This window comes from Eimeria tenella, genomic scaffold (assembly GCF_000499545.2).
Source record: "Eimeria tenella Houghton genomic scaffold, Eth_scaff39, whole genome shotgun sequence".
Lineage (NCBI taxonomy): Eukaryota > Apicomplexa > Conoidasida > Eucoccidiorida > Eimeriidae > Eimeria > Eimeria tenella.
In genome coordinates, this window is record NW_013543318.1 from 54,915 (window position 1) to 82,512 (window position 27,598).

The 27,598-nt window shown below is 50.3% G+C and overlaps 5 protein-coding genes across 5 annotated transcripts; 2 read left to right on the forward strand and 3 right to left on the reverse strand.

The window, feature by feature from the left end:
• Positions 1 to 6,431: 6,431 nt before the first annotated feature.
• On the forward strand, positions 6,432 to 7,208 carry ETH_00007325 (uncharacterized protein; the record flags this gene model as incomplete). The annotated part of the gene is made up of 1 exon (XM_013376654.1): positions 6,432 to 7,208. One exon carries the CDS (start codon positions 6,432 to 6,434, stop codon positions 7,206 to 7,208), a length of 777 nt encoding a protein of 258 aa, XP_013232108.1.
• A 346-nt stretch (positions 7,209 to 7,554) lies between these two features.
• ETH_00007330 (uncharacterized protein) lies at positions 7,555 to 8,386 on the reverse strand (the record flags this gene model as incomplete). The annotated part of the gene is made up of 2 exons (XM_013376655.1): positions 7,555 to 7,684; positions 8,271 to 8,386. The coding sequence occupies 2 exons, from the start codon at positions 8,384 to 8,386 to the stop codon at positions 7,555 to 7,557; spliced, it is 246 nt and encodes an 81-aa protein (XP_013232109.1).
• Positions 8,387 to 14,094: 5,708 nt separating this feature from the next.
• Positions 14,095 to 18,260, reverse strand: ETH_00007335 (uncharacterized protein; the record flags this gene model as incomplete). The annotated part of the gene is made up of 8 exons (XM_013376656.1): positions 14,095 to 14,151; positions 14,251 to 14,346; positions 14,644 to 14,809; positions 14,952 to 15,088; positions 15,259 to 15,585; positions 15,946 to 16,034; positions 16,198 to 16,470; positions 16,589 to 18,260. 8 exons carry the CDS (start codon positions 18,258 to 18,260, stop codon positions 14,095 to 14,097), a joined length of 2,817 nt encoding a protein of 938 aa, XP_013232110.1.
• A 355-nt stretch (positions 18,261 to 18,615) lies between these two features.
• Positions 18,616 to 19,539, forward strand: ETH_00007340 (uncharacterized protein; the record flags this gene model as incomplete). The annotated part of the gene is made up of 2 exons (XM_013376657.1): positions 18,616 to 19,100; positions 19,374 to 19,539. 2 exons carry the CDS (start codon positions 18,616 to 18,618, stop codon positions 19,537 to 19,539), a joined length of 651 nt encoding a protein of 216 aa, XP_013232111.1.
• Positions 19,540 to 22,107: 2,568 nt separating this feature from the next.
• Positions 22,108 to 27,579, reverse strand: ETH_00007345 (uncharacterized protein; the record flags this gene model as incomplete). Its single annotated transcript, XM_013376658.1, has 9 exons — positions 22,108 to 22,368; positions 22,528 to 23,520; positions 23,650 to 23,885; positions 24,230 to 24,409; positions 24,540 to 24,735; positions 24,874 to 25,530; positions 25,777 to 26,236; positions 26,392 to 26,771; positions 26,923 to 27,579. The coding sequence occupies 9 exons, from the start codon at positions 27,577 to 27,579 to the stop codon at positions 22,108 to 22,110; spliced, it is 4,020 nt and encodes a 1,339-aa protein (XP_013232112.1).
• Positions 27,580 to 27,598: the final 19 nt, after the last annotated feature.

Genomic DNA, 27,598 nt, shown 5'->3' on the forward strand with positions numbered 1-27,598 from the left:
TGGCCGCGCAGCTCTCCAAAGCCTCGGTGAGTCCTACTGGAATGCTTGCCTCCTCGCATATCCGCGTACATCCTGCGCAACCAAAAGTGCAACCGCGCAAACTGCAAACTTCCAGGCCACACCCCTTATCATTCTTGCGTGTGGCTCACAGGCAAATCAACGTGTGGCGCGCGACACATCGTTGCGCCACCCAGCAGCGCAAACACAACTCTTGGGATCTTCAAAGCACTTGCCTCAAACCAAAAGGTACACGATTGTCGAGCCCTTTACCCTACCACGCAGATGCGGATAGTCTATGCGCGTTGCTCCACCCTACACAAAACTGCCGAACAGTCAGCTGACAGCCGTGCCGTCAAGATCAGAAGGTCGAAAAAATATCGGCTGCACTCACGCTAGCAGCGCCCCAGCCAAGGCAACCATAGAATTCCTTGCTTCTTTGCGCAACTGCTGCGTGCAACACTAATTCACGCATGGCGTTGCCTCTGCGTCGACATTCACAGGCTCATTTGCACTCGCAACTACGCAAAATGTCAACATACCAGTATAATCACCATTGAACATGCAATCTCCTCGCAAATGCCTCCTCGCCAAATCCAAGCCCGCACAAACAGCCAAATGCATGTCATATGCCACCACCGCCTGCACTGCCGACACTTCAAACACCGCACATCAAGCACATAGCTGAAACTACAACACCTATGGATTTGTTAACGACGGTACTCGCCGCATCGTTGCCGTACGTGACGCCTCGGATCAGCAGATGCTCACACACACGTCCCGCACTCTGACATTCGAAATCTCACTATGGTTCGCCTCAAAGACTTTAGCAAAGCCTACGTCTACCACACGTCTCCCAAGCCAGAGCAGCATCGCCAAAGCCAACCGATTCCGACGTCTGTGCCTTTGTGACCTGTCTCCGCCAAATAGAAGCAAACCAAAGCAGCCACAAAGAGGACTCGACATCTTCTTCGCAACCTCTGCAAGCAGCAGCATGCTCTTGTTCTCCCATCGCTTGATGCTGCCAATAAACACACGGTCTGCGTCGCCACCACGCTGCGGGATGCTCGAAGTTAACTAGCAATACATACTAAGAAAAGTCAAAAAATTCATACTCGCCACTTCAAGCTCTGCAGCACTCCCACAGAAACACCACATGCGTCGCAAAGCAGAACAAACCAAGCAGCTCAAACGTATAATGCAAGCGCAGTCGCGCAGAACGCACTTCACTCCCGTCGCCGTTCGGGCCCACCATCCTCGGAAAGTATGCTGTGCCAAAGCACGCTACAGCCATGTGCACATGATGTCGTGTCCCTCGACGATACTCAAATGTCAACAATTACGAGCCGCACCGCAGTTCCTTCACAGCTTCATACCTGAGCGCCTGCACCGCGAAACCCGCGTCTCCATATGCCGCCACATGCGCTGCTCCTCCCGTCACCGTCCAGTTATGAAATCCCAAACAACACTCACGAAAGATCCGCAGTCTACCACCACTCCCATCCGCACCCAACCCAGTGCTACTGAAATTTCTCCGTAATCCTTCAGAGCGCCTTTGCTGACTCTAACACCTACTGGCTGTCACGATTCACCTTCCATGGAACACGTCAGAAGAATCCACTTTCTTTCCTTCAACCGCGACACTTGCGCTACTCCTCAGGTCGCCTTCCAGCTGGCAATTCCCAAATGACACTCACGAGGGCCCGTCAGTCTTCCGCCTTTCCCACCGGCAACCTACCCAGTGCTACTCAAATTTCTCCATAGCAATTCAAAGCGCCTTCACTGACTCTAACGCTTACTGGCTGTCAAAATTCACCCTTCATGCACCACGTCAGAAAAATCCATTTTCCTCTCCTCATCCTCGACACTACCACCACAGCCGCATCAACGCTATGCACTGGTGTGATTAACAGACCAAACCTAATTGCTGAAGCCACCAACAACGCAGCACTAGAGTCCGCCTTCAAACGTCGTATCCTCTCGGCGTATGTTAAGTAGACAGGCGTGCTGCTTACAAGAGCAGAGCCCTCCGCAGAACTGGCGGACATTCTCATTCTTTTTGGCCGCGCAGCTCTCCAAAGCCTCGGTGAGTCCTACTGGAATGCTTGCCTCCTCGCATATCCGCGTACATCCTGCGCAACCAAAAGTGCAACCGCGCAAACTGCAAAGTCTCAGGCCACACCCCTTATCATTCTTCCAGGCAGGCAAATCATCGTGTCGCGCGCGACACATCGTTGCGCCACCCAGCGGCGGAAACACAACTCTTGGGATCTTCAAAGCATTTGCCTCAAACCAAAAGGTACACGATTGTCGAGCCCTTAACCCTACCACGCAGATGCGGATAGTCTATGCGCGTTGCTCCACCCTACACAAAACTGCCGAACCGTCAGCTGACAGCTGTGCCGTCAAGATCAGAAGGTCGAAAAAATATCGGCTGCACTCACGCTAGCAGCGCGCCAGCCAAGGCAACCATAGAATTCCTTGCTTCTTTGCGCAACTTCTGCGTGCAACACTAATTCACTTTCCGGCCCGCATGGCGTTGCCTATTCGTCGACATTCACAGGCTCATTTGCACTCGCAACTACGCAAAATGCTAACTTGCCGACATTATCACCATTGAACATCCAATCTCCTCGCAAACGTCTCCTCGCCAAATCCAAGCCCGCACAAACAGACAAATGCACGTCATATGCCAGCACCACCTGCACTGCAGGCACTTCAAACACCGCACCTCAAGTGGCGCATCAGCATGCCGCCCTTCACTCCACAAGCGGCCCTCGTCATCCTCACACCCATTTTACTGTCTCCCGTCGCCACTGGGTACCGACCAAAACGTCCTAATCAACACACACACGGGATACGAGAACGCCACTTCACTCCGAACAGCATAGCCCTGCCAAGACCTGCACTCCACACCTACATACTGAATAGCATCACGCTGATCATGCACAATCCACGCACTTGCATATGAAGATATTCGCCTCATCATCAACTCGCGTTACGCCTCGGATCAGCAGATGCTCACACACACGTCCCGCACTCTGACATTCGAAATCTCACTATGGTTCGCCTCAAAGACTTTAGCAAAGCCTACGTCTACCACACGTCTCCCAAGCCAGAGCAGCATCGCCAAAGCCAACCGATTCCGACGTCTGTGCCTTTGTGACCTGTCTCCGCCAAATAGAAGCAAACCAAAGCAGCCACAAAGAGGACTCGACATCTTCTTCGCAACCTCTGCAAGCACCAGCATGCTCTTGCTCTTCCATCGCTTGATGCTGCCAATAAACACACCGTCGTCGTCGCCACCACGCTCGAGCGTACTTTTGTCGTCTTAATGTCCAGCACATACCGAGCATATACTCGCCACTTCAAGCTCTGCAGCACTCCCACAGAAACACCACATGCGTCGCAAAGCAGGACAAACCAAGCAGCTCAAACGTGTAATGCAAGCGCAGTCGCGCAGAACGCACTTCACTCCCGTCGCCGCTCAGGCCCACCATCCTCGGAAAATATGCTGTGCCAAAGCTCGCTACAGCCAGGTGCACGTGATGTCGTGTCCCTCGACGACACTCAAATGTCAACAATTACGTGCCGCATCGCAGTTCCTTCACAGCTTCATACCTGAGCGCCTGCACCGCGAAACCCGCGTCTCCATATGCCGCTACATGCGCTGTTCCTCCTGTCGCCGTACAGCTGTCAAATCCCAAACAACACTCACGAAAGATCCGCCATCTTCCACCACTCCCAGCCGCACCCTACCCAGTGCTACTCAAATTGCTCCATATCGCTTCAAAACGCCTTCACTGACTCTAACGCTTACTGGCTGTCAAAATTCACCTTTCATGCACCACGTCAGAAAAATCCACGTTCCTCCCCTCATCCTCGACACTACCACCACAGCCGCATCAACGCTATGCACTGGTGTGATTAACACACCAAACCTAATTGCTGAAGACATCAACAACGCAACAGTAGAAACGACTTTCAAATGCCGTATCCTCTCGGCGTATGCTGGGTAGGCAGGCGTGCTGCTTACAAGAGCAGAGCCCTCCGCAGAACTGGCGGACATTCTCATTCTCTTCGCCGCACAGCTCTCCAAAGCCCCGGTGACACCTACTGGAATGTTTGCCTCCTCGCATATCCACGTACATCCTGCGCAACCAAAGGTGCAACCACACAAAGTGCAAAGTCTCAGGCCACACCCCTTATCATTCTTCCAGGCAGGCAAATCAACGTGTGGCGCGGGACACATCGTTGCGCCACCCAGCAGCGCAAACACAACTTTTGGGATCTTCAAAGCACTTGCCTCAAACCAAAAGGTACACGATTGTCGAGCCCTTTACCCTACCACGCAGATGCGGATAGTCTATGCGCGTTGCTCCACCCTACACAAAACTGCCGAACAGTCAGCTGACAGCTGTGCCGTCAAGATCAGAAGGTCGAAAAAATATCGGCTGCACTCACGCTAGCAGCGCGCCAACCAACCATAGAATTCCTTGCTTCCTTGCACAACTGCTGCGTGCAACACTAATTCACTTTCCGGCCCGCATGGCGTTGCCTATGCGTCGACATTCACAGGCTCATTTGCACTCGCAACTACGCAAAATGCTAACTTGCCGACATTATCACCTTTGAACATCCAATCTCCTCGCAAACGCCTCCTCGCCAAATCCAAGCCCGCACAAGCAGACAAATGCACGTCATATGCCAGCACCACCTGCACTGCAGGCACTTCAAACACCGCAAGTGGCGCATCAGCATGCCGCCCTTCACTCCACAAGCGGCCCTCGTCTTCCTCACACCCATTTTTCTGTCTCCCGTCGCCACTGGGTACCGACCAAAACGTCCTAATCAACACACACACGGGATGCGAGTACGCCGCTTCACTCCGAACAGCATAGCCCTGCCAAGACCTGCACTCCACACCTACATTCTGAAAAGCATCACGCTGATCATGCACAATCCACGCACTTGCATATGAAGATATTCGCCTCATCATCAACTCGCGTTACGCCTCGGATCAGCAGATGCTCACACACACGTCCCGCACTCTGACATTCGAAATCTCACTATGGTTCGCCTCAAAGACTTTAGCAAAGCCTACGTCTACCACACGTCTCCCAAGCCAGAGCAGCATCGCCAAAGCCAACCGATTCCGACGTCTGTGCCTTTGTGACCTGTCTCCGCCAAATAGAAGCAAACCAAAGCAGCCACAAAGAGGACTCGACATCTTCTTCGCAACCTCTGCAAGCACCAGCATGCTCTTGCCCTTCCATCGCTTGATGCTGGCAATAAACACACCGTCGTCGTCGCCACCACGCTCGAGCGTACTTCCTGCCAATGTCCAGTACATGCCGATTACAAACACAACATTCATACTCGCCACTTCAAGCTCTGCAGCACTCCCACAGAAACACCACATGCGTCGCAAAGCAGGACAAACCAAGCAGCTCAAACGTGGAATGCAAGCGCAGTCGCGCAGAACGCACTTCACTCCCGTCGCCGCTCAGGCCCACCATCCTCGGAAAATATGCTGTGCCAAAGCTCGCTACAGCCAGGTGCACGTGATGTCGTGTCCCTCGACGATACTCAAATGTCAACAATTACGTGCCGCATCGCAGTTCCTTCACAGCTTCATACCTGAGCGCCTGCACCGCGAAACCCGCGTCTCCATATGCCGCCACATCCGCTGTTCCTCCCGTCGCTGTACAGCTGTCAAATCCCAAACAACACTCACGAAAGATCCGTCATCTTCCACCACTCCCAGCCGCACCCTACCCAGTGCTACTCAAATTGCTCCATATCGCTTCAAAACGCCTTCACTGACTCTAACGCTTACTGGCTGTCAAAATTCACCTTTCATGCACCACGTCAGAAAAATCCACGTTCCTCCCCTCATCCTCGATACTACCACCACAGCCGCATCAACGCTATGCACTGGTGTGATTAACAGACCAAACCTAATTGCTGAAGCCATCAACAACGCAGCACTAGAGTCCGCCTTCAAACGTCGTATCCTCTCGGCGTCATTATCGCCATTGAACATGCAATCTCCTCGCAAATGCCTCCTCGCCAAATCCAAGCCCGCACAAACAGACAAATGCACGTCATATGCCAGCACCACCTGCACTGCAGGCACTTCAAACACCGCAAGTGGCGCATCAGCATGCCGCCCTTCACTCCACAAGCGGCCCTCGTCTTCCTCACACCCATTTTTCTGTCTCCCGTCGCCACTGGGTACCGACCAAAACGTCCTAATCAACACACACACGGGATGCGAGTACGCCGCTTCACTCCGAACAGCATAGCCCTGCCAAGACCTGCACTCCACACCTACATTCTGAAAAGCATCACGCTGATCATGCACAATCCACGCACTTGCATATGAAGATATTCGCCTCATCGTCGACTCGCGTTACGCCTCGGATCAGCAGATGCTCACACACACGTCCCGCACTCTGACATTCGAAATCTCACTATGGTTCGCCTCAAAGACTTTAGCAAAGCCTACGTCTACCACACGTCTCCCAAGCCAGAGCAGCATCGCCAAAGCCTACCGATTCCGACGTCTGTGCCTTTGTGACCTGTCTCCGCCAAATAGAAGCAAACCAAAGCAGCCACAAAGAGGACTCGACATCTTCTTCGCAACCTCTGCAAGCACCAGCATGCTCTTGCTCTTCCATCGCTTGATGCTGCCAATAAACACACCGTCGTCGTCGCCACCACGCTCGAGCGTACTTCCTGCCAATGTCCAGTACATGCCGATTACAAACACAACATTCATACTCGCCACTTCAAGCTCTGCAGCACTCCCACAGAAACACCACATGCGTCGCAAAGCAGGACAAACCAAGCAGCTCAAACGTGTAATGCAAGCGCAGTCGCGCAGAACGCACTTCACTCCCGTCGCCGCTCAGGCCCACCATCCTCGGAAAACATGCTGTGCCAAAGCTCGCTACAGCCAGGTGCACGTGATGTCGTGTCCCTCGACGATACTCAAATGTCAACAATTACGTGCCGCATCGCAGTTCCTTCACAGCTTCATACCTGAGCGCCTGCACCGCGAAACCCGCGTCTCCATATGCCGCCACATCCGCTGTTCCTCCCGTCGCTGTACAGCTGTCAAATCCCAAACAACACTCACGAAAGATCCGTCATCTTCCACCACTCCCAGCCGCACCCTACCCAGTGCTACTCAAATTGCTCCATAGCCCTTCAAAACGCCTTCACTGACTCTAACGCTTACTCTCTGTCAAAATTCACCTTTCATGCACCACGTCAGAAAAATCCACCTTCCTCCGCTCATCCTCGGTACTACCACCACAGCCGCATCAACGCTATGCACTGGTGTGATTAACAGACCAAACCTAATTGCTGAAGCCATCAACAACGCAGCACTAGAGTCCGCCTTCAAACGTCGTAGCTTGCTGGCGCTTGGTCACGACAAAAACACGCGTAGCGCTTTCAGAAAAGCTCAGGCTAACAACACGCGAGCAAAATGCGCATCGTGTCACGGCATCCTCTTATGCTTCCCTAATCGCCCTTAGGAAATTTACTTTACTCTGCAACAACGATGCCGTCTCTGGAAGCCCAGTCGCAACGCACTTGTTTGCCCTTCTTGGGTACGCGTGATGTTGGTTTCCTATCTTCATCGTCGAGCGTGCAGTGTCCCCGTTTTGGCTCCTGCCTAAGTTAAAGTCGGTGCAATCCACCAAAAGCAGTCAGTTTGTCGGTAACAACTTCAATCCTAGCACGTCAAACTGTGCACCTGGCTCGTCACATCGGCACGGCGCATATCACTAGACGCACGATCGCCGCATTCCTCAGAGCATTCTTTCCAGTTCGCAAGAGCATTGCTTGTCAAGTACACCGTGCTAGCGTCACAAAAGCGGAGTGCCAGTATGTTGCTTTGCGCCGAATAGCCCAACCCTATCATCAGCAATCGACACATACCTCCTTAAAACGTTCAATCTAACTGTAACTCGATGCATGCAGTTAGCAATTCAAGTGCCTTGCCTGTGAATCGTGACATGCTGAATTCTTGTGCGAAGTGCACAGAAGGAATTTTATTTCCGCCTCGGCAAAGGTGCCATCTAGGATCACCAGAGCTGTGTGAACGCCAAAGTTGCAAAAAGCTAGCGTAGTTCGTTCCATCAACCTCCACATACGTCTACCAAAGGGATTCCCTGCTAGACCAGTATCCTCCAAATCCACCATATTCGCTCTCAAACCATGATTACGTGTTCGCAACACTGCCAAACGAATCAACAGACCCGGTTTGCAGCATGAGGAAGCCACCCGTCCTTATTGACAAAATCGTGTGCTCTTTCCCTGTCATCTTGCGGTAGTTCATCCAGGGTACGTGCAACTCAACATCGTTCACAAGCATTCGCGCAAGGACCGTACATGTGCCTCGCCGAGTTCGGCAGCCCAACTGCTCGATCCATCTTGTATTTGCACGAGATTTGCACATGAAGACAGATTCCAAATGAGTTCCGGTGATTTCCGTGCAGGCTCCGTGGTACCTCAGGAATGCTTGTAAAGTGGATGGCGATATGATTACTTCACTTTTTAACCGGCTAGTTGCTGTTCACGTGCCCACATTTACCTCACAGCTGCAAAATCGGATGCCATTGGCGCCTGTTCATCTCACCATCTGTGTACTCCGCTGTAGCGCCCCCAAGCAGATAGGTACTGCTGGGCTGCCTCACTTGGACAGTCCGCTCATCTGATGTTTTTATCTGCTGTACTTGTTGCCTTTACGAACGCCCGTTGCTGACCAAGGGCCACATTATTTTCAAATTCCTAGTCTAAAGTCGTCTGTTCAGCCATTATAGTGCTGCCACTGTATCCTTAAACAATAACCGCTCGGATGATGAAAGCACGCAAGGTAGTTGCCACACTTCCACGCTTAACGCATGCATTAGTTCCCTTGTCTGCGTAAAAGCCTCCAGAGCACATACTAAATTTTTCGAGAAACGGCTGTCTCTGATTGGTGGATGCACGCATATTAAGGCATTAGAACTACGTAAACAGCGCAGTGCTTTTCTCACCAGCTTTGTCCACACGGTACTTTCTCAATAGTGCCCTTGGTTAAAGTTGGACTCGCAAGCTCTTTTTCACCTAGTTTGCCACCATTCGCTTGCAAAACTGATAAGCAACCCAATACATCCGTCTTGTTTCGCTGATAAGCCTTCAGGCTCCTTCCAAGGAAACGGTTTTAAGCTGCACCTGCGAATTGCATACACATACTTCCTGCCAACGTTTGCCTTTTACCAAACGCAAAGAAAATAGTATAGTTCGTGCATTTGGGTTCACCCTGTATACTGCATCATTAAGACCGTCTCATGCCCAAGACACATGCATAGTTCGCGCACTTGAATTCCCCTGGTATACTGCGCTGCCCACGTCGTTGAGTAGCATGATTTTGCAGATGATCGTCACTCGCCCTTCCTATTCAAGCACGGAGTCACAAAGTTAAATTAAATGAAAGTCGTGTGACACGTGTAGCTCACGTAAAGAATAAGGGGAAACTTGTTACTTCTTTGCTTTCCACATGCAATTATTGGTAAGGGAAACTGGCATCCATGTTTCTAGCAGAAATTGCCAGAAGATCTTGGAAAGCCTGCCATTTCATGCACGATTCTACTGAAGGGATCAGTGAGCGCGAGGTTGTAGGCTGCCATATGCAACGCCTCGTGTGGCAACTCATTTGGTTTAGCTCAAAAGCAAAAAAAAAGAACATTTGGTGACTCGTGCGAGTATGCTACCCACAATCTGGAGAAAAATGTTCACCCGCCGTTTCCATTCTCTGGATGCTCATGCTTACTAGTTCTACAGGCCACGCTCTACACTAAAAGAGATGTACACTGCGTTCATGTCCCATCTTCGTGTATAGTGCTGGCATAACACTATTTACATTCTGCACTGGCATTCAAGAAAGGTGGAAAACTCTAAAGCATCGACATTCATATCTGTCGTGTTACATCTATTTCAAATCTTAGCCATCTGTCAAAGCATGCAAAATGAGCTAACAGAAATGCAATATTAACAGAAATGCAATATTTTTTACATCACTTTTTTTCATACTTCAAATGTGGAGCCTCACCACAATGTTTCCAGCTCATCGTGTAAAATCATTCTCCAAAATCCGCTAGCAATATCTGCCGCATAGGAGTTTTAATAAATTTCTACTCCCTTGATTTCGTGCCTGCGTTGGCTGCCGAGCGCACTTCCTGCCCAGTCATCATACACTTCTTGCACCATCAAGCAGATTAATGGAACTGGTTCTCCGCCTGATCACTCCACGTACTGTTACTAAGATATTAAAACCCTGCCTAGAAGCTGCGCGCATCTCTTGCTTATGTCCTGTAAAGATCGTTTGCAAAGCAGAGGACTTCTGTCAGTGTGATACGTACTATGGAAGTGGCCGCCTCCATTTCGAAGTATCTCTTGGTGCGATTATTAGATTAATCTGTGGATTCTTCTACTTCCAGGTGTCAGTGTTCGGTTAATATCTCTACTCAAAAAACATCTCCATGTCAAAGTGTGTGGTGTATTGTATTTCTATTCAGTGGTTTCATGTTACCCAGCATCACTGTAGTCCCATCTCCACTGAGTGCTTGCGCAGTGGACCCATGCAAAATTGCTCCCCTATTAATAAACGGTGGATCAGGCGAGTTACATCGGCGCTGCAGCTCTGCCTTTTCCGAGCTTCTTTTAGAAAGTTTTAAAGCGCCTACTCCAATTTCGGACAAGCACGGCGTCTTTCACCAGTATATATTTACGTACATCCTTGAAATGCAGAGTTCTAAAGAGCTCTGTAACGCGCCATTCTAGCATATGACTCAGCGGTTGGGTATGCATTTCCAGCAGGTGCAAAATGTATTCCCTTAGACAACAATGGGCATCTGGGGAATCGCTAAACAAATCAACGCATCTGGCACATGGAGGCTAGCTGCTTGTTAAAGGCTCGTTTTGGTTTCAGTGTACATACCTGCATCTATATCTGTGTATTTTTGTAGCGTGGGTGCTTGCACCTTGCCATGGGCCGCGTTTTATCCATAAGGCCACGCTTATTCTGGCCATGTCGATTGACCCTTTACAGCACTATCATTCTGTCCTGTATATTTTGCCTTGTTTCTTGTAAAGATGCGAGTAGTGTGAAGTAGCATTCAGTAACCTTCAGGTTCTCGAGACCTATACTCCGTTTCGTCGTAGCCGTAGGTGTCTGTTAGTGAATGCGAAACACCTGGGAAACATCCGCTTCAGTGTGTAACAAAAGCACATTAGCATTGACATGTGCTCAACCAGAAGATTAAATTGTGCCTTCAAAGCACATGAAAAAATGACGAGTGATTGTCTTTGATAGGTCGCAGCGCTTGCAAGCCCGTGAAACTGTTGAAGCCCAGCATATGCAAGAAAAAAACCCTCCGCCTGTGTCGACACCATCGAACTTTAGATGCATATCTAGCGCATCTACGTGAGCGCCATTCCTTCTCTATAATGAGGTCCGACTCACAGGACACGAAACTGTTCCCCTGGTTGCCAATCTTCTGCCGGTAATGGCATTTGTTCTACCTCTTGAGTGACTTTTGAATGAAGTATAGCACAGAATAGCAGCAAAGCCTAAGGCCAATGCTACGAATATGATTCCAAGTCTCGTCAGCGGTGAAGGAGCCTGTTGCGGGCGGCTCCTCAGTTCTTCTGATAGTTTAAGGTCTTGAACGGCAATATTTTCTCCGTCAAGAGGAATGCTATGATTGAACTGCATTTCAGCTTCAACCGGAAGGCATTTACTAGTTGACACTGCGAAGAGGACTGCGACAGTAGAGGTCGCGACTATCGAGCTGCGTATCATCTTGAGGAAGAAAGAAGAGGAATAGAAAACGAGATGAGAAAATTGAAAGAGAAGCTTAGTGACACTTTCTTCAGAAACTAGATTGGCAAGGGCTATTTTGAAGCTTTTTGGCTGAGCAATGCATGTCCGGTGTGAACCGTGGACATCACTGCACTGCAATGCCGTCTGAAGGTCAACAGTAATGGCCAACAGTAATGACAGTTGGTATACAGCACGCAACAAAAGCAGAGCATGGCCATAATATCACTGGACCCAAAAAATTGTTACTTAAGATGCTACTCAACTCTTATACTGAACAGTGGGGATTATTCTGCATCATGCTGTCCCAGGCAGCATTATCGCCTTTCAACTCGTAAGCATGCTAAATCAGAAGACATGGACCTTGAACGACAGGGATCAGGCCGCAAAATGAGTGCTTAAACAACAAAATTTTATTCAAAATACTCAGCGTGCGTCGTTATTCACGGTGTGTCCTGCACAATCGCGTACAATCGAACCGCAGAATATTTACGTAAGTGTGCCTTTCAAGTTGACATCCTCGGAACGAAGCAAGACCAAAGAATCCTGCTGTTACAAAATGTACAGAAACATTATTTTTATCTGTAGCGAAGGAAACGAATAAGTTGTTGGCAATTTCCAGAAGTCCGAGACCACCGATGCTGCAAGCTGCTGCGGGTGCTGAGTGATCTCAATGAATGTTCTACAGAGCAATTGCAGACTATACGAGTAGACACGCAATTTTTTGCAAACTATTTGAAAGGTCAACTTTTGGACACAAATAAAGCAAGTTCGTGGGTGTCTTTCCTAGCTCAACTGAGTGTTCCTTCCCTATGGGGACTGGGGACCGCCCCAACTATCTCCCCGTCCCTACAGGCGGAAAATCTCCAAAAAGAGGAGATTCGATGAGCTATGCACTTCGGCCGAACCAGGAGCCACTAAGCCATGTGCATTCTTATGGTTCAACGATTTGTTTTGAGAGTTTTTTACGGACTATTTGGAACTGGGACTGGTGTGGGGAGAACAGGTTCTGCTGGCGACCGAAGCTGCGTCTCAAAATATGACGTCTGCAGCGGGCCTAAAAATTAATGGAATAAAGTTCTCATAGAGTAAGCGTCATTTTAAATGAACTCTGCAAATTCCGAGGATGCCGGAACACAACAGTTAAGTAGTGGGGCGCAACTGGCAACGGTAGAACCCCAACTCCCCAGTGGAACGAAGTAGATGCCCAGCGGCCACTTATACAGATTTTTTCTCTTCCTCCCGCTTTATGGCCCGATGTGCTTTCGAAGGGGGAGTAAGACTTCTCTACATAGACTTTGTTAGCTAGAAGGCTACGTTCCAACGTTGCTCTTAACCAGAGCCTCATTCTGGCCTTGCCAACGTTGCCTAAAGGGGCGCAACCCCTTGGGGAACCGGCCTCTCCTCAAGTTCGGTCTCATTTTCTCAAAAAAATGTCTTTTTGAACTCCTTTGCTGGTAACATGAAAGGCGTTCAATAACCTTTACACACCCCTTCAACAACGACACTCTTCCAGCACACAAAGTCGAGAGGGCTCTCTACAGTGCTGTCCATTCGATGTAAGTAGTCACCGTGAAAAACGAGCAAGCGATTAGTACAGGCTAACCTTACAAAATGGTGGGCAGGCGTGAGGCACTGGCCCTACATATGATGAACCGGAAGGCCCGGAGCTCGAGTGGCTAGATCGTGACACTCGGAGACAGCCCATCAAGGGACTGCGTCTCAATTCGCGTTAATTTCCACCGACATAGCAGAGCGAAAACAGTATGCAAGCCATGTGTTCTAAGCATGGAAAATGCAGATAAATAAGGAGCACTTGAGCTGATTGCAGTTATATGGACGAATAAGGATAATTAGGAACTGCGCACCCAAATAATACGCCGTAGTCAGTGTAACTGACCCTCAATTATTCACATATTCAAAAACTGTAGAGCTGAGCATTCATTCTTATGGAGGGCCGTGCCCAGTCCCTGGAATGCGATATGTAAACTTGGCTCCGCCCTCGAAGCGACTGCAGTCACTCTATTGTAGTCATCCTAGCCAATGCGTCGACACACTAGATCGCAACCTGATGCGCGTGCACTCCACTCTTCTGAGTAGAGAGCAGTTGTACGGAACTGACGAAGTTGGCTGCGTGGCATAATACCAGCAGCCAGCACACCCCACCATCCACTGTCAAATCTCCACCCTTGATGGCGAAAAGTGCTGCAGGCCGCGTCTCATGAAGCGTCCTCTTGCAATTCGCACATGGCATCAGCTAAAGTTGGTATGTATTCCTACGGCCATGACAAGATCAGCCAAACAAATCGTACATTAGCGATGCTTCACAGCTCTGTCAGCAAACTGAGTGCCTGAGTGCCTCCTCGCAGGCTTACCTCCTCAGGGTCTTCTGCTGACTGGTACCGAGAAACATCAGCCTCTTGTTCAGCGATGTCATCATCCACTGCCAGCTTCAGAGCAACACAGAGCTCCTGCATGATGCAAATATTATATATCGCATAATGCAAATATTATATAAACCAGTTCTGACGAAACCAAGTGTGTTCCAACAGCGCTTCCGCTTATGCGCAGAGAGTCAAAAGTCGCGCAACTGCATAGAGACGTCCCCACAGAGTTCAGCCCGTCTGTATGTCACTCCATGAAGGAAACTATAGGAGGAACGAAAAAAAACAAATCTTAACCACGTACTTGATTACCCACAACTCTACTCACGCCTATACGGGGATCGGTGTGCCTCACTAACAGACGTGCCACAGCGTGAATCTTACACGAAGCTCATTCAGTTGCCTCCAACTCTTCAGGTCCCGAAAGCGTAAATCGACGGCGCATGCAAGGTGATGGCGAAAGGCACATTCCGCGGGTTGCTGGGAAATTAATCGCAGAACTGACAAGATATCTTTCCCTTCCATGAACTTCAGGCGAGGAGCAAGCTCGCTGCACGGCATAACAGAGACGCGAGTGAAACTCTTTGCGCTTAAGCGAAATTTCAGACGTAAAACCTTCCTTCATTTCTCGCGAAGCAAATTCTGCAGAACGCAAAATACTTTGTATGGGACAGTAAATGTAGAAGCCCCACCGTAGAAGCTCCGATGGGACATTTGCCCCTAGAGTCACGAAAGTCTGCAGCAGCCGCGCCAAACATTTTGCCTCCTGTCGGAAGTGGTGGGCACGGCAAGAACCTGCAGTATCAACAGCTTCTCCTGGAAAACTATCCTGCAAAAACCAAAAACATGACAATGTCACTGTGGAGGAGTCGCTTTTCGCGGCCACTTTCACTAAGGGCCGTTCATCAATCACAAAGCCTGAATAGGATCTACCGTTCCTGTGTTTCTGCATAGTATCTAAAGGGAGAAAAAGCAATGCATCACGAAAGCTTAACACACCTCTGCAAGCCTCAAGCACACCATATCAGAGAGCTTCCTAGCATACCGCCGTGCGATCTCAGGTTGGGGGTGAGAGCGCACAGCTTTTGCTGCGCTACCTGCTGCAGCCACGGAAAGCCGTCGATAGAGGACCACTTTCTGCGCTTCCTCAGGTTGCCCAGACAACGGCAATTGGTGTTCAGCATCTCCAGCCACTTCAGCTAAAGGCGATTCCATAAGAAGGCAAGCAACCTGACAGAAACACTGCGACAGCTGATCTGATGAAGGAATTGGAGGAAAGTGGGAGCCGGGGTAGACGTCTGAAGAATTCCATGGTTCAAACGTAGTCTGTAAAGACAAACAAGCGTCAACAAGTATTTCCTGTGTGCTTCGCCCCATCCTGGATTCCAAAGATGAGTTAACGGTGCAAAACGTCTGCATACGGCTGCTTTACCTCCCTTTGCTAACGAACCACAAATAAAGTATTCCTGTGGAAGCGGCAACTCAGCATTCAAATGGCGACACATGAAGGCTGTCCCCAGCCACAATAAATCTCGGGGTGCGAGTAAACCCAAGACCACGGGACCAGTTTCCTCCCTGGTTATCAAGGAACTTGAGTTTTCGTTTTGCACCCCTTGAAGCATCTAACGAGGAATAACACTCGCTGCCAGTAGGCTTAAAACGAGGGATGTGAAAAATAATTCTCACAGAGTTACCGGCTTCCTCTGCAGCCTCTCGTTCTTTCTGCAATCGTGCCAGCTCCACCAGAAGCGCAGGCAGCAACTCGGGGTCTGCTGCTGTAGAAACACACCACACACCAACAAAAAGCAACGGGTCAGCCCGCCACTCAAGTCCTTGCTTCGCTTCCCACACTTCATGTATTGGTCGTAAAACGTATCGGTATCGGCGACAAGCAGTTCTACGGCTTTCCAAATTTTGCCGTATGAAAAGGCAACTGACTTTTTAGGCGTCCTTCCATTAGCAGCTCAAGCCACAAGCCGACACCAGGGTCTGCGCTGTAGCGACAAAGCGCCAGAACTAATGCATCAGCCGCAGCAGTTTTTGCATAACCCAAAATTGAGGCGTAAAGATCAACTGCCTCCTTCTGCAGAGCATCACTTTGCCCGGAAGGAGGGCTGAATGAAGCCACAGGCGCCCGGGATGTACCATCGGCATCAGCTTTCCACGAAGCACCTAAGAAACGGCCCTTGCAATAGGAATTTACAAAAGCTTCTGCAAACAAGCGGAAATAACACTGATCAGGACCTGGGAACAGACGTTTTCCGTACGTGCAGCTGCTGGGGCGTACAGAAATGCATGCAGCAAGTTTTAACATTAAAGGAATAGTTACCCGCAGAGAAGTACTGCAACAAAATGCGTTGAGCGACCAGCAGCTCAGCGCCCCTAAGATGACACCGTTTGCATCCCGGGCCGGAATCTCCAAAAGTGATCCAAGCAAGGACAGCAAGGGAATCGGAGCACTGTAACTTCTTCAGAGACCTGAATATCTGTAAGATTGACGCGTCGGGGAGGCTGCATACTTTCTCAGGAGAGGAAAGAAGGGCCCTGATGGCTACAGCCGCAGCAACATTGTTCCCGGTCCCCCCTCGCGAGGCCACTTGCACCAAAATATCTACGCACTCCCCAGGGGTTAAGTACGGGCCTTGCTGTTGCAGCACTTGCTGCAACGCTCGCGTCAAGAGATCATGCCTAAGGCCTACTGAATGCAGAGCCGAATCCACTGAAGCTAACTCGCTGAAAGAAAAACATATGGCAGCCCGAGCTATAGCTGGAAGTGCCGTTCTGTACAGATCAGCGTTGTCGGACAAGGAATCAGCTGTCCCCGCCTGATGCGCTGACACAGACTTCCCATGTTCGGCCGAGTGCGCCCTCGCAAGCCGGTCGAATGACGTGAATGCCTCCAGAAGCAGCGGAAGGCTGCGAACTGGGATGCTACATATTTTGGATTTTAAAAATGACGAAAAGCTTCCCACTAAGTCAGCTCTGTAGAAACCCAAAGATGCAAACGCCTGTGCTGCTGAGAGTGTCTCCGCGACAGTGCAAGTGGCCAACCGAGAAATCAGTTGGTCTGCGCAGCGGTTAAGCATCTCCAAGTGCCGATACGAGACGCGTGAACAAGCCCACAGTACTTGGATGAGGTCTGTGTTGCAAAATGTCTCAATCTGTGCCTTTGTGTGCTCACAGAGTCTGCTGAAAAGCAAGGGATGGTGATGCTGAACACCCCCATAAGCAGCCGCCGCAGTGGCGATCCCTCTTGGGCCCAACTCTTCCATCTTCCGTATGCATTGCAGTGCTAGTAGGTCAAAAAACGGCCTGTTGTGGATGTTAAGTCTCGCAAAAGCCTGCAGAGCGACTGCCAGGTCTGACGCGCGACAGTCATGCGCCTGCAGAGCGACGAGTTGAGAGAAACAATTGAACAGATAAACATCCCTGTAATTTGCTTTCGCGTAGGCATTAAGAATAGCGACGAGTTCTCTTGCACGGAAAGCCCCGGAATGGTCTTTTAGAGCGGAACTGCAGCGCATCCAGAAATTTGGGTTGGTTAGACGCATGCGCCCAGCCATTGTTACGGTGTCTTTTAGCTCTCCTGCAGACTGGAAGTGTATAGGCACCCTGCAAAAATCGGGAGGGACCTTCCTGGGGTCGATTGTTGCTTCATAAGAGTCATATTCATCCAGCCTCTTGCGTTTCGTTGCAAACCCTCTAACACTGCGAGGGCACCTCCAGTGAGAGCCGCTGATAGCAACATTTCGTGATCGCCAAATCAACTGGGTATCAAGGAATTGCGAGGCAGTTTTCTGGGTAGAAGAGTGGCAAGGTAATCGAGCTCCGCTGTCTGTTGGAGGCTGCTTCTCCTTTAGCGCCAAAAGCTCGGACAAAGAACGCCTGTAGAGTTCGAGACGGCTAATAATGTTTGGCCTCGAATCAGCTCCTCCAAATGAAAACCTATAAGGGGACCTGATTGTCATCGCACGGCAAGAGCTTGCGGCTGCAGCTTGCATTGTCTAGGGAAATAAAGGCAGTAGTGGCTTGGTCACCAGAGTATACCCAGAAATCAGTATTCAGCTGAGAGTCACTAAATTTCCCTGTGAAAGAAAGTGGGGAAACAGAGGCCGATCAAGTAATTTCTGCCTATCTTTATGGGGAGGGCTGCTCTCATTACTCCTACGGAAGCGCATGCAGGGGAAAATGCTCCTCCAGAAAATCACCACCTTGTGTCTCCCTTCTCCACACAGTGCCTTCGCTTTGACGAAATTGTTTGTTGCGAGCTGCTTATAACAGCCAGAGAGGCTGGCTGTTCCATAAGAGAAGAATTCGTGTGTCCCTCTCGAGCCCCCTCGGCATTCAGCCCTCAAAATGGCTCACATCTTTCGCGCCGTTCGACCCTTCATAAATCCAAAGGGCTACAATAAAAAGCTAGTTTTTTGCCTGGCAACAGGAACTAATTCTCCCCAGAGTAACGTGACATCAGTGCCTCACTCACGCACCGTTGTTTCAGGTGATACCGCCGAATCCTCATCTTCCAGCAGCATCTTGCCACAGTCTGCTACATTTGAAGCGCTTCTAAAGGCCTGCGGAGGACCGGAAGACCCAGTGTATAAACGGCTGGTGGAGCGCAGCACAAAAGCGTACAATGAAGAAAGGGAAAGCGTGGATGCCCACTTATTACCTCTGCTGAAGCAGAACAGACTCGTGCTGTTCATGGAAGGCACAGTCGATAGGCCTAAATCTCTCGCATCCATGAATGTTGTCAAAATGCTGACACAGCTCCAGAGTGTCCCTCTCATGGCAGTCGACGTCACCACCCATCCGGCTATACTGGGATTCGCGCTAACTCATGCGTAAGGTTGTCACGTCGCATCACAGAAAGCCAGTTCAGCATTCGCACATATGAACCGCCCGAACAGCCACGGACCAAAGATTAAACTGAAAGTTTTCGCCATAAGCACAGCCGATGCTGGGTGACGGGAAACAAATCTTGTTGTGAGAAGTGCTGTGGAGCCCTTTTAACTAATGCTAGCCTGTGGAAAAGCTGCAGAAGGCTATGTATTGTAGTGCTGACAACGTTCCTGCTGAATTGAAACATAGGCTGTTTTCCACACTTGTCTGTTCAGAAAGAAGACCCGATGCCCGTTCCTATTTGTTGATGGCGTTTGCCTTGGTTCTCACGACACATTGGTGCAGCTTTACCAGAGCGGAGTTCTGGCGAAGCAAATTGCAGGCCAACTGCCTCAGACGAGCCCGTATTTCCCTGGAGAGCTACCCATTGCGTTGTACTGAAGTTTGTGGAGCTTGCGGTGGACCCCGTGGCGTGGCCAGCCATACTGCGTAGCCAACGCTGATTAGGCTCACACTTCAGAGCTTCAACTTAGCGAAGTCCGTGGCATTGTAAACTCTCCCACGTAGCATTGTGTTTCGTTGCCTCTTGACACTTTGTGAGTGTTGGCTTCTGCAGAAGTCAGTGGCTTCAAGCTAGAAGCCCAGCCCGTGTTCTCGCGAAGCAATATGCATAAAAAGGGCATGCAGACACAATGGCGTGTGCGTTTGTCGGAATTGGGGTGTTGTTCTTGGGGGTATTCTTGAGTTCAGGTTGTTGCATAGCGTTTTCGGAACTTATGAACTTCGCAGCTTCATCCTGTATTTTTTGGGTTTAGGAGCATTGTAATGGCCAGAAAAAAGAGCGCAAACCAACGGTTTGCCGATTTAGAGGCGAGACCAGATAGGTACGAGACTAGGTGATAGCCGACCAGCACCATGATGCATGGAACTCGGACTGTTGAATGATGAGGCAGTACATACACTCAACCAGCGCAGCCGCCTGTCATTTTTCTGTACCTTGAGGACCAAGCGCCCGCCGGTCTTACACAAGCGCAATTTCATTAGATATGATTCGTGAATTCCAACAGTGAATGAGATCAATCGAAAAGCTTCCCATCTTCGGGGGAAATCGAATCGGAAACGCATTATTTGAACGGCGCAAGTGAAGTGCAGCTAAGCAGTGCAGTGCAGAGGGGTGTACATCATATATGAATCTTCACGACTTTCCAGCTAAAGAAATATCAGGAAAAATAAAGCTCAGAAGAGCCGGCTTGTGGCTTCAATTTAAATGCGACCACCACGGTTGGGGAATGGGGTCTGGTTTTCGTCGGCGCTTGCACCGTTGGTCGCCTTTCTGATGTTAACCCCGCAAGTCAAAGCCTATCCTCCACCTGTCGAACTCGAGAGCGACGTGCAGGAAGCGGAGACTCATGTCATTTCCTCAACGAAAGGCAGGAAATATTTCCACTGACATCGCTCCTGGCTTCATAAGTACAATTTCGCAGCTGTCTCGTACTCAATACTGCTACCTCACGTTCCTACCACCGTGACAGCAGAAGATTTCTCAGCACGGTACGAGTTCAATTCGCATTTCTGGAGGCATTTGGCATTAGGCGTATGTCTAGTTTGCATGTTATGGCGCTTCAGAGTGATTGCGAACAAGGTCTTGAAGGTTAGTGGTGGAGTGAATAGGCCGAGCCGAGTACGCAGACTACGGTAGAGTCCAACAGATAAGTGTCCAAAAGACTCCCTTAGACTGGCACTTCCGACTAGCTGAGGTGGGTACCCTGCAGATGATGCAGCTTACGTCTAAGGTGTAGCGTCCTAGCTGCATGCAGGAAATTCCACAAGGCATCAAGCTCGTATTGCCGGTCGAAGTAGAGCGGCGCCCGGGCAAGACTAATTTAATTCCTCGCCTGGGAACCATTCCTTATTGAAGGCTTACAGGCGACTATACAGGAGCCGTTTGGCGAGCTACTGTTGTAGTGCCAGCGAAACTTCAAAGACTGCAGAGTGTGCCTGCACGTAAGCTGTGGCATCCACTCAAGTACTGCAGAAGCGGCCACTCACGTTGTACCTGCACCCAGCAAAAGAGGGCCCCACAGTTGCTGCGGGTGGGGCAGCGAGTGTTAGCGTGCGCGGACGCCTTCCCACTGAAACGGCTAAGGGATTGCAAAGGCCTTTCAGCGGTTTGCCTAGAGAGTACCCCTTCGGTACGGGAGCAGCCACCGGCCCAAGTGGGCCACCACCGCGACATCGCGAAAAGCCATTACCCTCTGCTTCGGTTTCCGAAAGCCTGCCCCTACCATCTTTTGACAACTGAAAGGCATATGAACCGTGAACAGGACTGCTATACTTCTTGTTTATTGCGAATAGAGCTTTTCACCCACACTAAAGCATTTTACTTGTTTCTTGCGAAAAGAGCTTTTAACCCACACTAAAGCATTTTAGAATGCTAGCTCCGCAGAGCTACCTCAGCGGTACGAAGAGAATGTCAGGAACAGGGGGGAAAGGGTGTGGGTAACTTTTGTCACAGCCTTTGTCAGTGCGGCATCCAAACTGCGTATGCAACGCGCAAATTTATGTGGAAAGGTACACAAACGTCTGAGCTGCAATACCCTTCACACACGTACACAGAGCTTACTACATCGCAAGCGTAATACGCTGCAAGAATTTTTCACAAAGAAAAATTGATACTGGCAAGATCAGATGCTCGCTGGTTAAATGCTTACGCATCTATGAACGCGTGCTTGAGATGGTTGACAATCCTTCAAGCCTAAAAGAAGGAATTATCCGTTATCCCAATCAGCGATTGGCAAAGTATTTCTGCACTAACATTAAAAAATTGTGATGCTGCGCTGTCTAGAGGCACAGCGTAGCAGGGACTCGCTCTCCTTAAGGCGCCTTTACGAAGAATCCCGACTGCACGTGATCCGGCCTCATACACTTCCTCCCGTTTGGTGAAGCAAGACATCCCTCCCAGGGCTTCGAAGCAGCGCTACTAGTTACGCGATAACCAACGATCTTGTCCTATGTTGGAGCAATGAGAAGGTCTCCACTGCCCGAGGCACGAAGCCGCGTCTTCGAAGGCGTTATGGATGGGCCATTTATTGCTTGCTTGGGAGGTCGAGAAAGAGCAGCTGGTGGAACGGGACCTGAGACACCAATAGCTTCCCACATGCTTTCCCGACGCATACCAAGCGACAGCAACAGCGAATGGATGTCTTGGAGAGTTATGCTGTTGACAATACGCTCAAAATCTGCAAAGTATGAACCGGTCTTCCGAGGAACCTGCAAGCACAAAAACAGCGAAACCGCCCTAAATTCAACATATCGTGCCGCGTAGCGTTACCACGTTAAAGGTGCATGCACGAGTGCACGGTCCTTAGCAGAAACTTTCTGGGCCGCCGCTTTCGAACATTTGAGGCATTCGTCTGTGTACTTGCTCACATCACTTAGCTGTAAGCCGCCAAGAAGATCGAGCCAGTACCGCGCGTATTTGCGATCGTGCTCATGCCTCATAAGTACTTGTTGCTTAGCTCCTTCGAGCTGTGACTGCAGTAGGGGACGAACGGTTTTTAGCTGCTGCAGCGCTACATGCGTTGCTTCTAGGACCCGTTCCGCTTCTTCTGGCTGAGTGTGGACTGTAATGATGAAAATGCCCCCCCGAAGAATGTCAAATGACATTACGTCGAACGCTGCTTCATATGTTAATCGCTGTTCTTCTCGCAGGATCGAGAAGAGACGCTTGGTTACTAGCTCTTGCAAGATCCAGAGAGCCACGCGGGGGAAGGCTGGGTGCTTCCTGTGCTCACTGGCGGCTAAGCCTACCCTGTGCTCGTGAATTTCCGGTGTTGTTGTTGTTTCCTCCATGCTGCTCGGTGTGGAGTCGTTCTTGCGTTCTACGGCATCCATATGCTGCCATATCCACGACCCATCAGGGTTCTGGCCCCATCGATTACACGCGAAGCCTCCAATATGCACCACAGCACGCGCCTCGCTATCTCGCACAAAGACGTGGAGCCGCCTACCCCAGGCCTTCGCCCAATTACCAGAAGAAAGGGTGTCACCTGTGTTTGGTGGCAGACTGGATTTCTGCACCCCGCCACGTGCTGCCGCTTCTTGAAGATAATAATAAGGGGAGTACAACGAGATTTGCCTGGGCTCCGTAGGACGCCCTGCCCACGGTAGTTCCGCTTCATTTATCTGCTTTGGAACAATTGTGCCCAAATACTTCCCTGCCAATTTCGCAACGTGAGCCGAGTCCACATCACCGGTGACCGTCACTTCAACCTCACCGCGAGCTAGCTGTCTTTCAATGAGAAAGCGTATTTGCTTCTCCACGAAATGCAAGTCAAGGCTTGAAGTCACGCCAGAATTAAATGCATCAAAGCGAGGATCACGTCCAGTCATGCTGAATATCAGCTCTCCCAGAGAATAACCCTGAAAAAAGTTCACAAAGGACAAAGCTCCCGTTTGCGACAAATTACAGCTTTGCGCGGCAGGATGAAGTAACAGGTTACAGACTGTTACCTAATCATATAGAGCAAAGAACTCCTAGCAGTTGCGTACCACCAGATCTCGAGTGTACGCGTGGTAATCCATGAGGACGCGATGCTTCGCGCGCCGAAAGGCTGAATCTTCAAAGCGAAATGCAGTGAAAATCAGGTGCAGAAGCTGCATGGCGCTTTCAAGGGTAGAGATCTTGCCAGACTTGTCAGCTTTTTCTACGCCGGCATCTCTAGATGCAAAGGCCGGTGTGCTAATATCAATGGCAAGGAACTCGTCCAAGCACTCTATGCTGACTCCTGTGCATCCAGTTCAAATAAATCAAGGCACAAATCGCCAGCCAGGAAAAGCTAGTGCACGCTGAATCTGGCCAATAGCCTCAGACAAGACCAACCAGCAAGACCAAAGACAATTGCAACAGGTCCAAAATCGTGTGTGCAAAAAGCAACGCGGTCAGTCACAAGCTGAGTACTAGCTTCTCTGCTCGTTCGGAATCGCCAGCAACGCAAAAGCCTGAGTCCTACTCTTAACAATAAGAACGTGGTGTTTTACAGTGAAGATCCTGCGCAAGCGGCATTTGAAGTGAATATGTCGCCACTTCCTCAACAGCAGCATTCATTGTGAACGTTCCCTTGGAACGGACCTATAAGCCTCTCCTGACAGAACGTTTCAATCTGCTGACGCGTATACGGACCCAAAGCCCCTCCCTCCATCATCGTAGCGGCACCGACGACCATTGCTGCACTGTGTTTCCTCAAAGATTCAGGGCTTCCGCTCTCTGCAACGCTCTTCGAGACGTTTAGCGCAGAAGCCAGCCTGCCTCCTGTGAGCGAATAGAACCGAACTTTCACGAGCACTCAAATGGGAGCGAAAACAAAAATTATTATCGGCCAACATTTGTTAGTAAATGTGTAAATTAAGACCCATCCATAGTATCAGGTCACAACACGTACCAGGAATCAGCACACGGATCAGCGCGGACCCGCGTTCTTCAGCCAGCGGCTTTACAGTAAGCTTGATGCCATTTGCATACTTCAGGACATGCGCGTCTGGCCCAGCCTCGTCCAGCTTCCGTGACATTGGGGTTTCCCTTCCCGCCCTTCGCTCCAGCTTCATCGATTGCTCGTTCGTCAACAAGTACTTCGGCGCCTGTATATCAGGGCAGAAATGAAAGAGCCTATAGCCTTTCTTCAAAATCAGAATCCAGTAAGTGGAGCGGAGTTTCGTTGGAAACGCTGCTTCCCCCAGAGCCTACGAAATTGAAAAGCCTCTGTACGCAGATCTCACCTGAACCCCCTCCCTATGGAAATTGATCGGACAAGTCATGGCGTCGCATATTTCCCTGAGAATTGATTCCTCAGGAATTGCGAGTTTCCCCTTGCAAGCACTGCTGGCAGTCTTCTCATCTTCAACTGTATGGGGCGAGGCAGGGGCTTCAGGCGCGATTTCTGCTACTCCTAGCTGCTCCGACTCGATATGGTCTTGCAGCTGTGTGGAAGGCACGCGCCTCCTCGGGGGTTTACAGTCGCTACGTTGGCTTCCTGCTTGTGTAAGGAAAGTGCAGATGGCGTCAGGTCCTGCGTGCTTTCCATCCCTATCAATAGGTTCACTCATCCATTTCAACATGTTTCGTGTTTCTGCATTTACAAGATCAAGCAGTTTGCCCATTCCCCTCGGGTCTGGATTGTCCGTCCCTGCATTCTTCCCACCAGGGTCTGACTGAGGTGATTCCCACACGCCGCCTCTGGCGAGGAGCAGTGCAAGGTCACGCTCGTCCTCAAGATGAACTACAGAGTGCCCACAGGCAGCGCAGTCCATGAGGAGCCGTAGCACATCAGCAGACGAGAGCGACTGCATATGCATTCTGTCGAGATTTACTCTATATGAGTCCAACAGACTCCCCAATTCCGCCATACTTAGTCCATGCTCCGCCATCTGGCGTACCTGAGCGGCCCACGATTTCAGCAAGTCTAACACTGAAAATAACCCTAGGTTCTGGATCCTGGAAGCATTCACCTTTATTGCCCGTGAGAAGATAGAAATGCATAACTATCACTGAAGTTGAAATTTCACAGTAAGAGCATACCAACCGAGAAAGCCCCAGTCAAAAGCGAAGGAATGCTTCGATCAACTGTCTAAGGGCCAACCGTGCAGTCTGCGCTCCTCAATGAAACAAGAAGAATCGCATACCTCTTCGACGGCAACGCGTACAGCATCACGCCAGCGGGCTTGATCAGCCTCGGCTTCAACGCTAACAATGCGGCACCCCTCTTTAACTGACTCAGTGTCTGCGACTTCAACACGCATCCATGTGTCGTCCGCTCTCCGGCATCGCTCCGTCAGTCTTACGGCGAGGGCCTGCAGGGCAAGCTTCCGGGAGAGAAGGCGGAAGAAATCTTCCGCAGTACGCAGCGGCGCTATCGGGAGCTTCCGGAGGAACAGCAGCGAGAAGTGCTGCAGCAAAGGATGCTGCCATACATGCAAGCGGGACCTTAGCGAGCGCCTAAGGGATGCCGATACTTTATCTTGAGCCTTCAAATCTACATTTGGCACCTCTATTTTGGTCCCAGTTACTTCCGAACAAGCCCCAGAACTAGCAGTTTTGTCACTCCTGATCCAAGAATGGGCCAAAGGAGGGAAGAAGACCGAACTGCACAAATACCGCCGCACACCGCGCCGACGAACGCCAATGACGATGTGAAAAACACAATACGATGTTTTTCAGTGATGTTACGAACTAAAAGCACTGCTTTGCGTTTTCTCAACAATATTTCGTATGTCCTCCAAACTTTTCAAGATGCTCACTCTCTCTTTGCCGTCGTTTGTTGCCACTGGTCGCGGATTGCACACCATTCTTCAACCCCAGCCTTGTCTCCTCGAAGGGCTCCAAGGAGGTCATCTACATACTGGAAGGCCACTCGCGGTGCAACGTCGCCCACAATAAAAAGCGTGGCGTTCTCTGGGCGGTAAAAGCGTGCAAAGAACTTTCGCACCTGGTCAACAGTCCAGCTGCGTAGAAGTTGCATGTCCCCGATAGGGAAACGGGAGGGAAGAATAGTATCATTGTGAAGTTTGGACAGTTGAGCTTGTTCCTTCCTGTACAAAATTGTGTTCACCAGGGACGACTCTGAAAGGACTGCAGCCTTCTCCTTAAGAAGCCGTTCTACTGTGAACTGCGTAGGGGCCTGAGGGCAGAAGGAAAAACCCACACAACGGAGGAATTTAATGGCAAAGTCTGGAGCATTAAAAGGTGGAGGGGAAGAAAAACTGTCAAACTTTAAGGACAACCCCTGGGGCGCAGCAAGTGTACACCACAACAGTAGAATCCTAAAGTACCGTGAGGACTTCTCGCATCATTTCCAGTGCGGCTCTCAGCCGGCGCAGACTCCAGGCGTGGCTACCCTCAGCCCTTTCCCAGTCTATGCCATGTGGCTTCTGAATTTGCGAACTGCTTCCCCCTCTCCAGCTGGCGAAATAGACCGTGTGATGGAAGTCTGTGAACGCGTTAGCCTCGCCCTGTAGAGACAGGACCTCTCCCCTTTTTCGGTTGCCCATGAAAACTAGGTGCTCGCAAAGGTGAGCCATTCCCTGCTCAGATTCACTTTCTGCTGTGCTGCCAGCATGCACTTCCAAGTGAATCTCTAAGCTGCCTTCTGGGTGAGCATGGGGCAGCAGATATACTTCCAGTCCGGAATCCAAAATCCGCCGCTGCAAGTATGGGTGAAGAGGTAAGGGCGTAGACGGAAACAAAGGGGCGGTGGCCTCGCTTCCTTTTGTGATGCTCGGAAAACCTGTATGGGAGTTTTCCTGACATGTGGAATCTCCATCAAAATACCTATTTGCCGCGCATAAACGATGATTCTTTGTGTTACGACTTGTTGAAAACTGTGCATGCTTCCGTTCTTCCCATGTACTGCAGCCACCACCCGGTGGCGGTAGTTGTACAGCCGGTCGGGCCCTCAGCGCCGTGGCAGACGTCGGCAGCCGGAACATCTGCGCGCAAATAACCGCA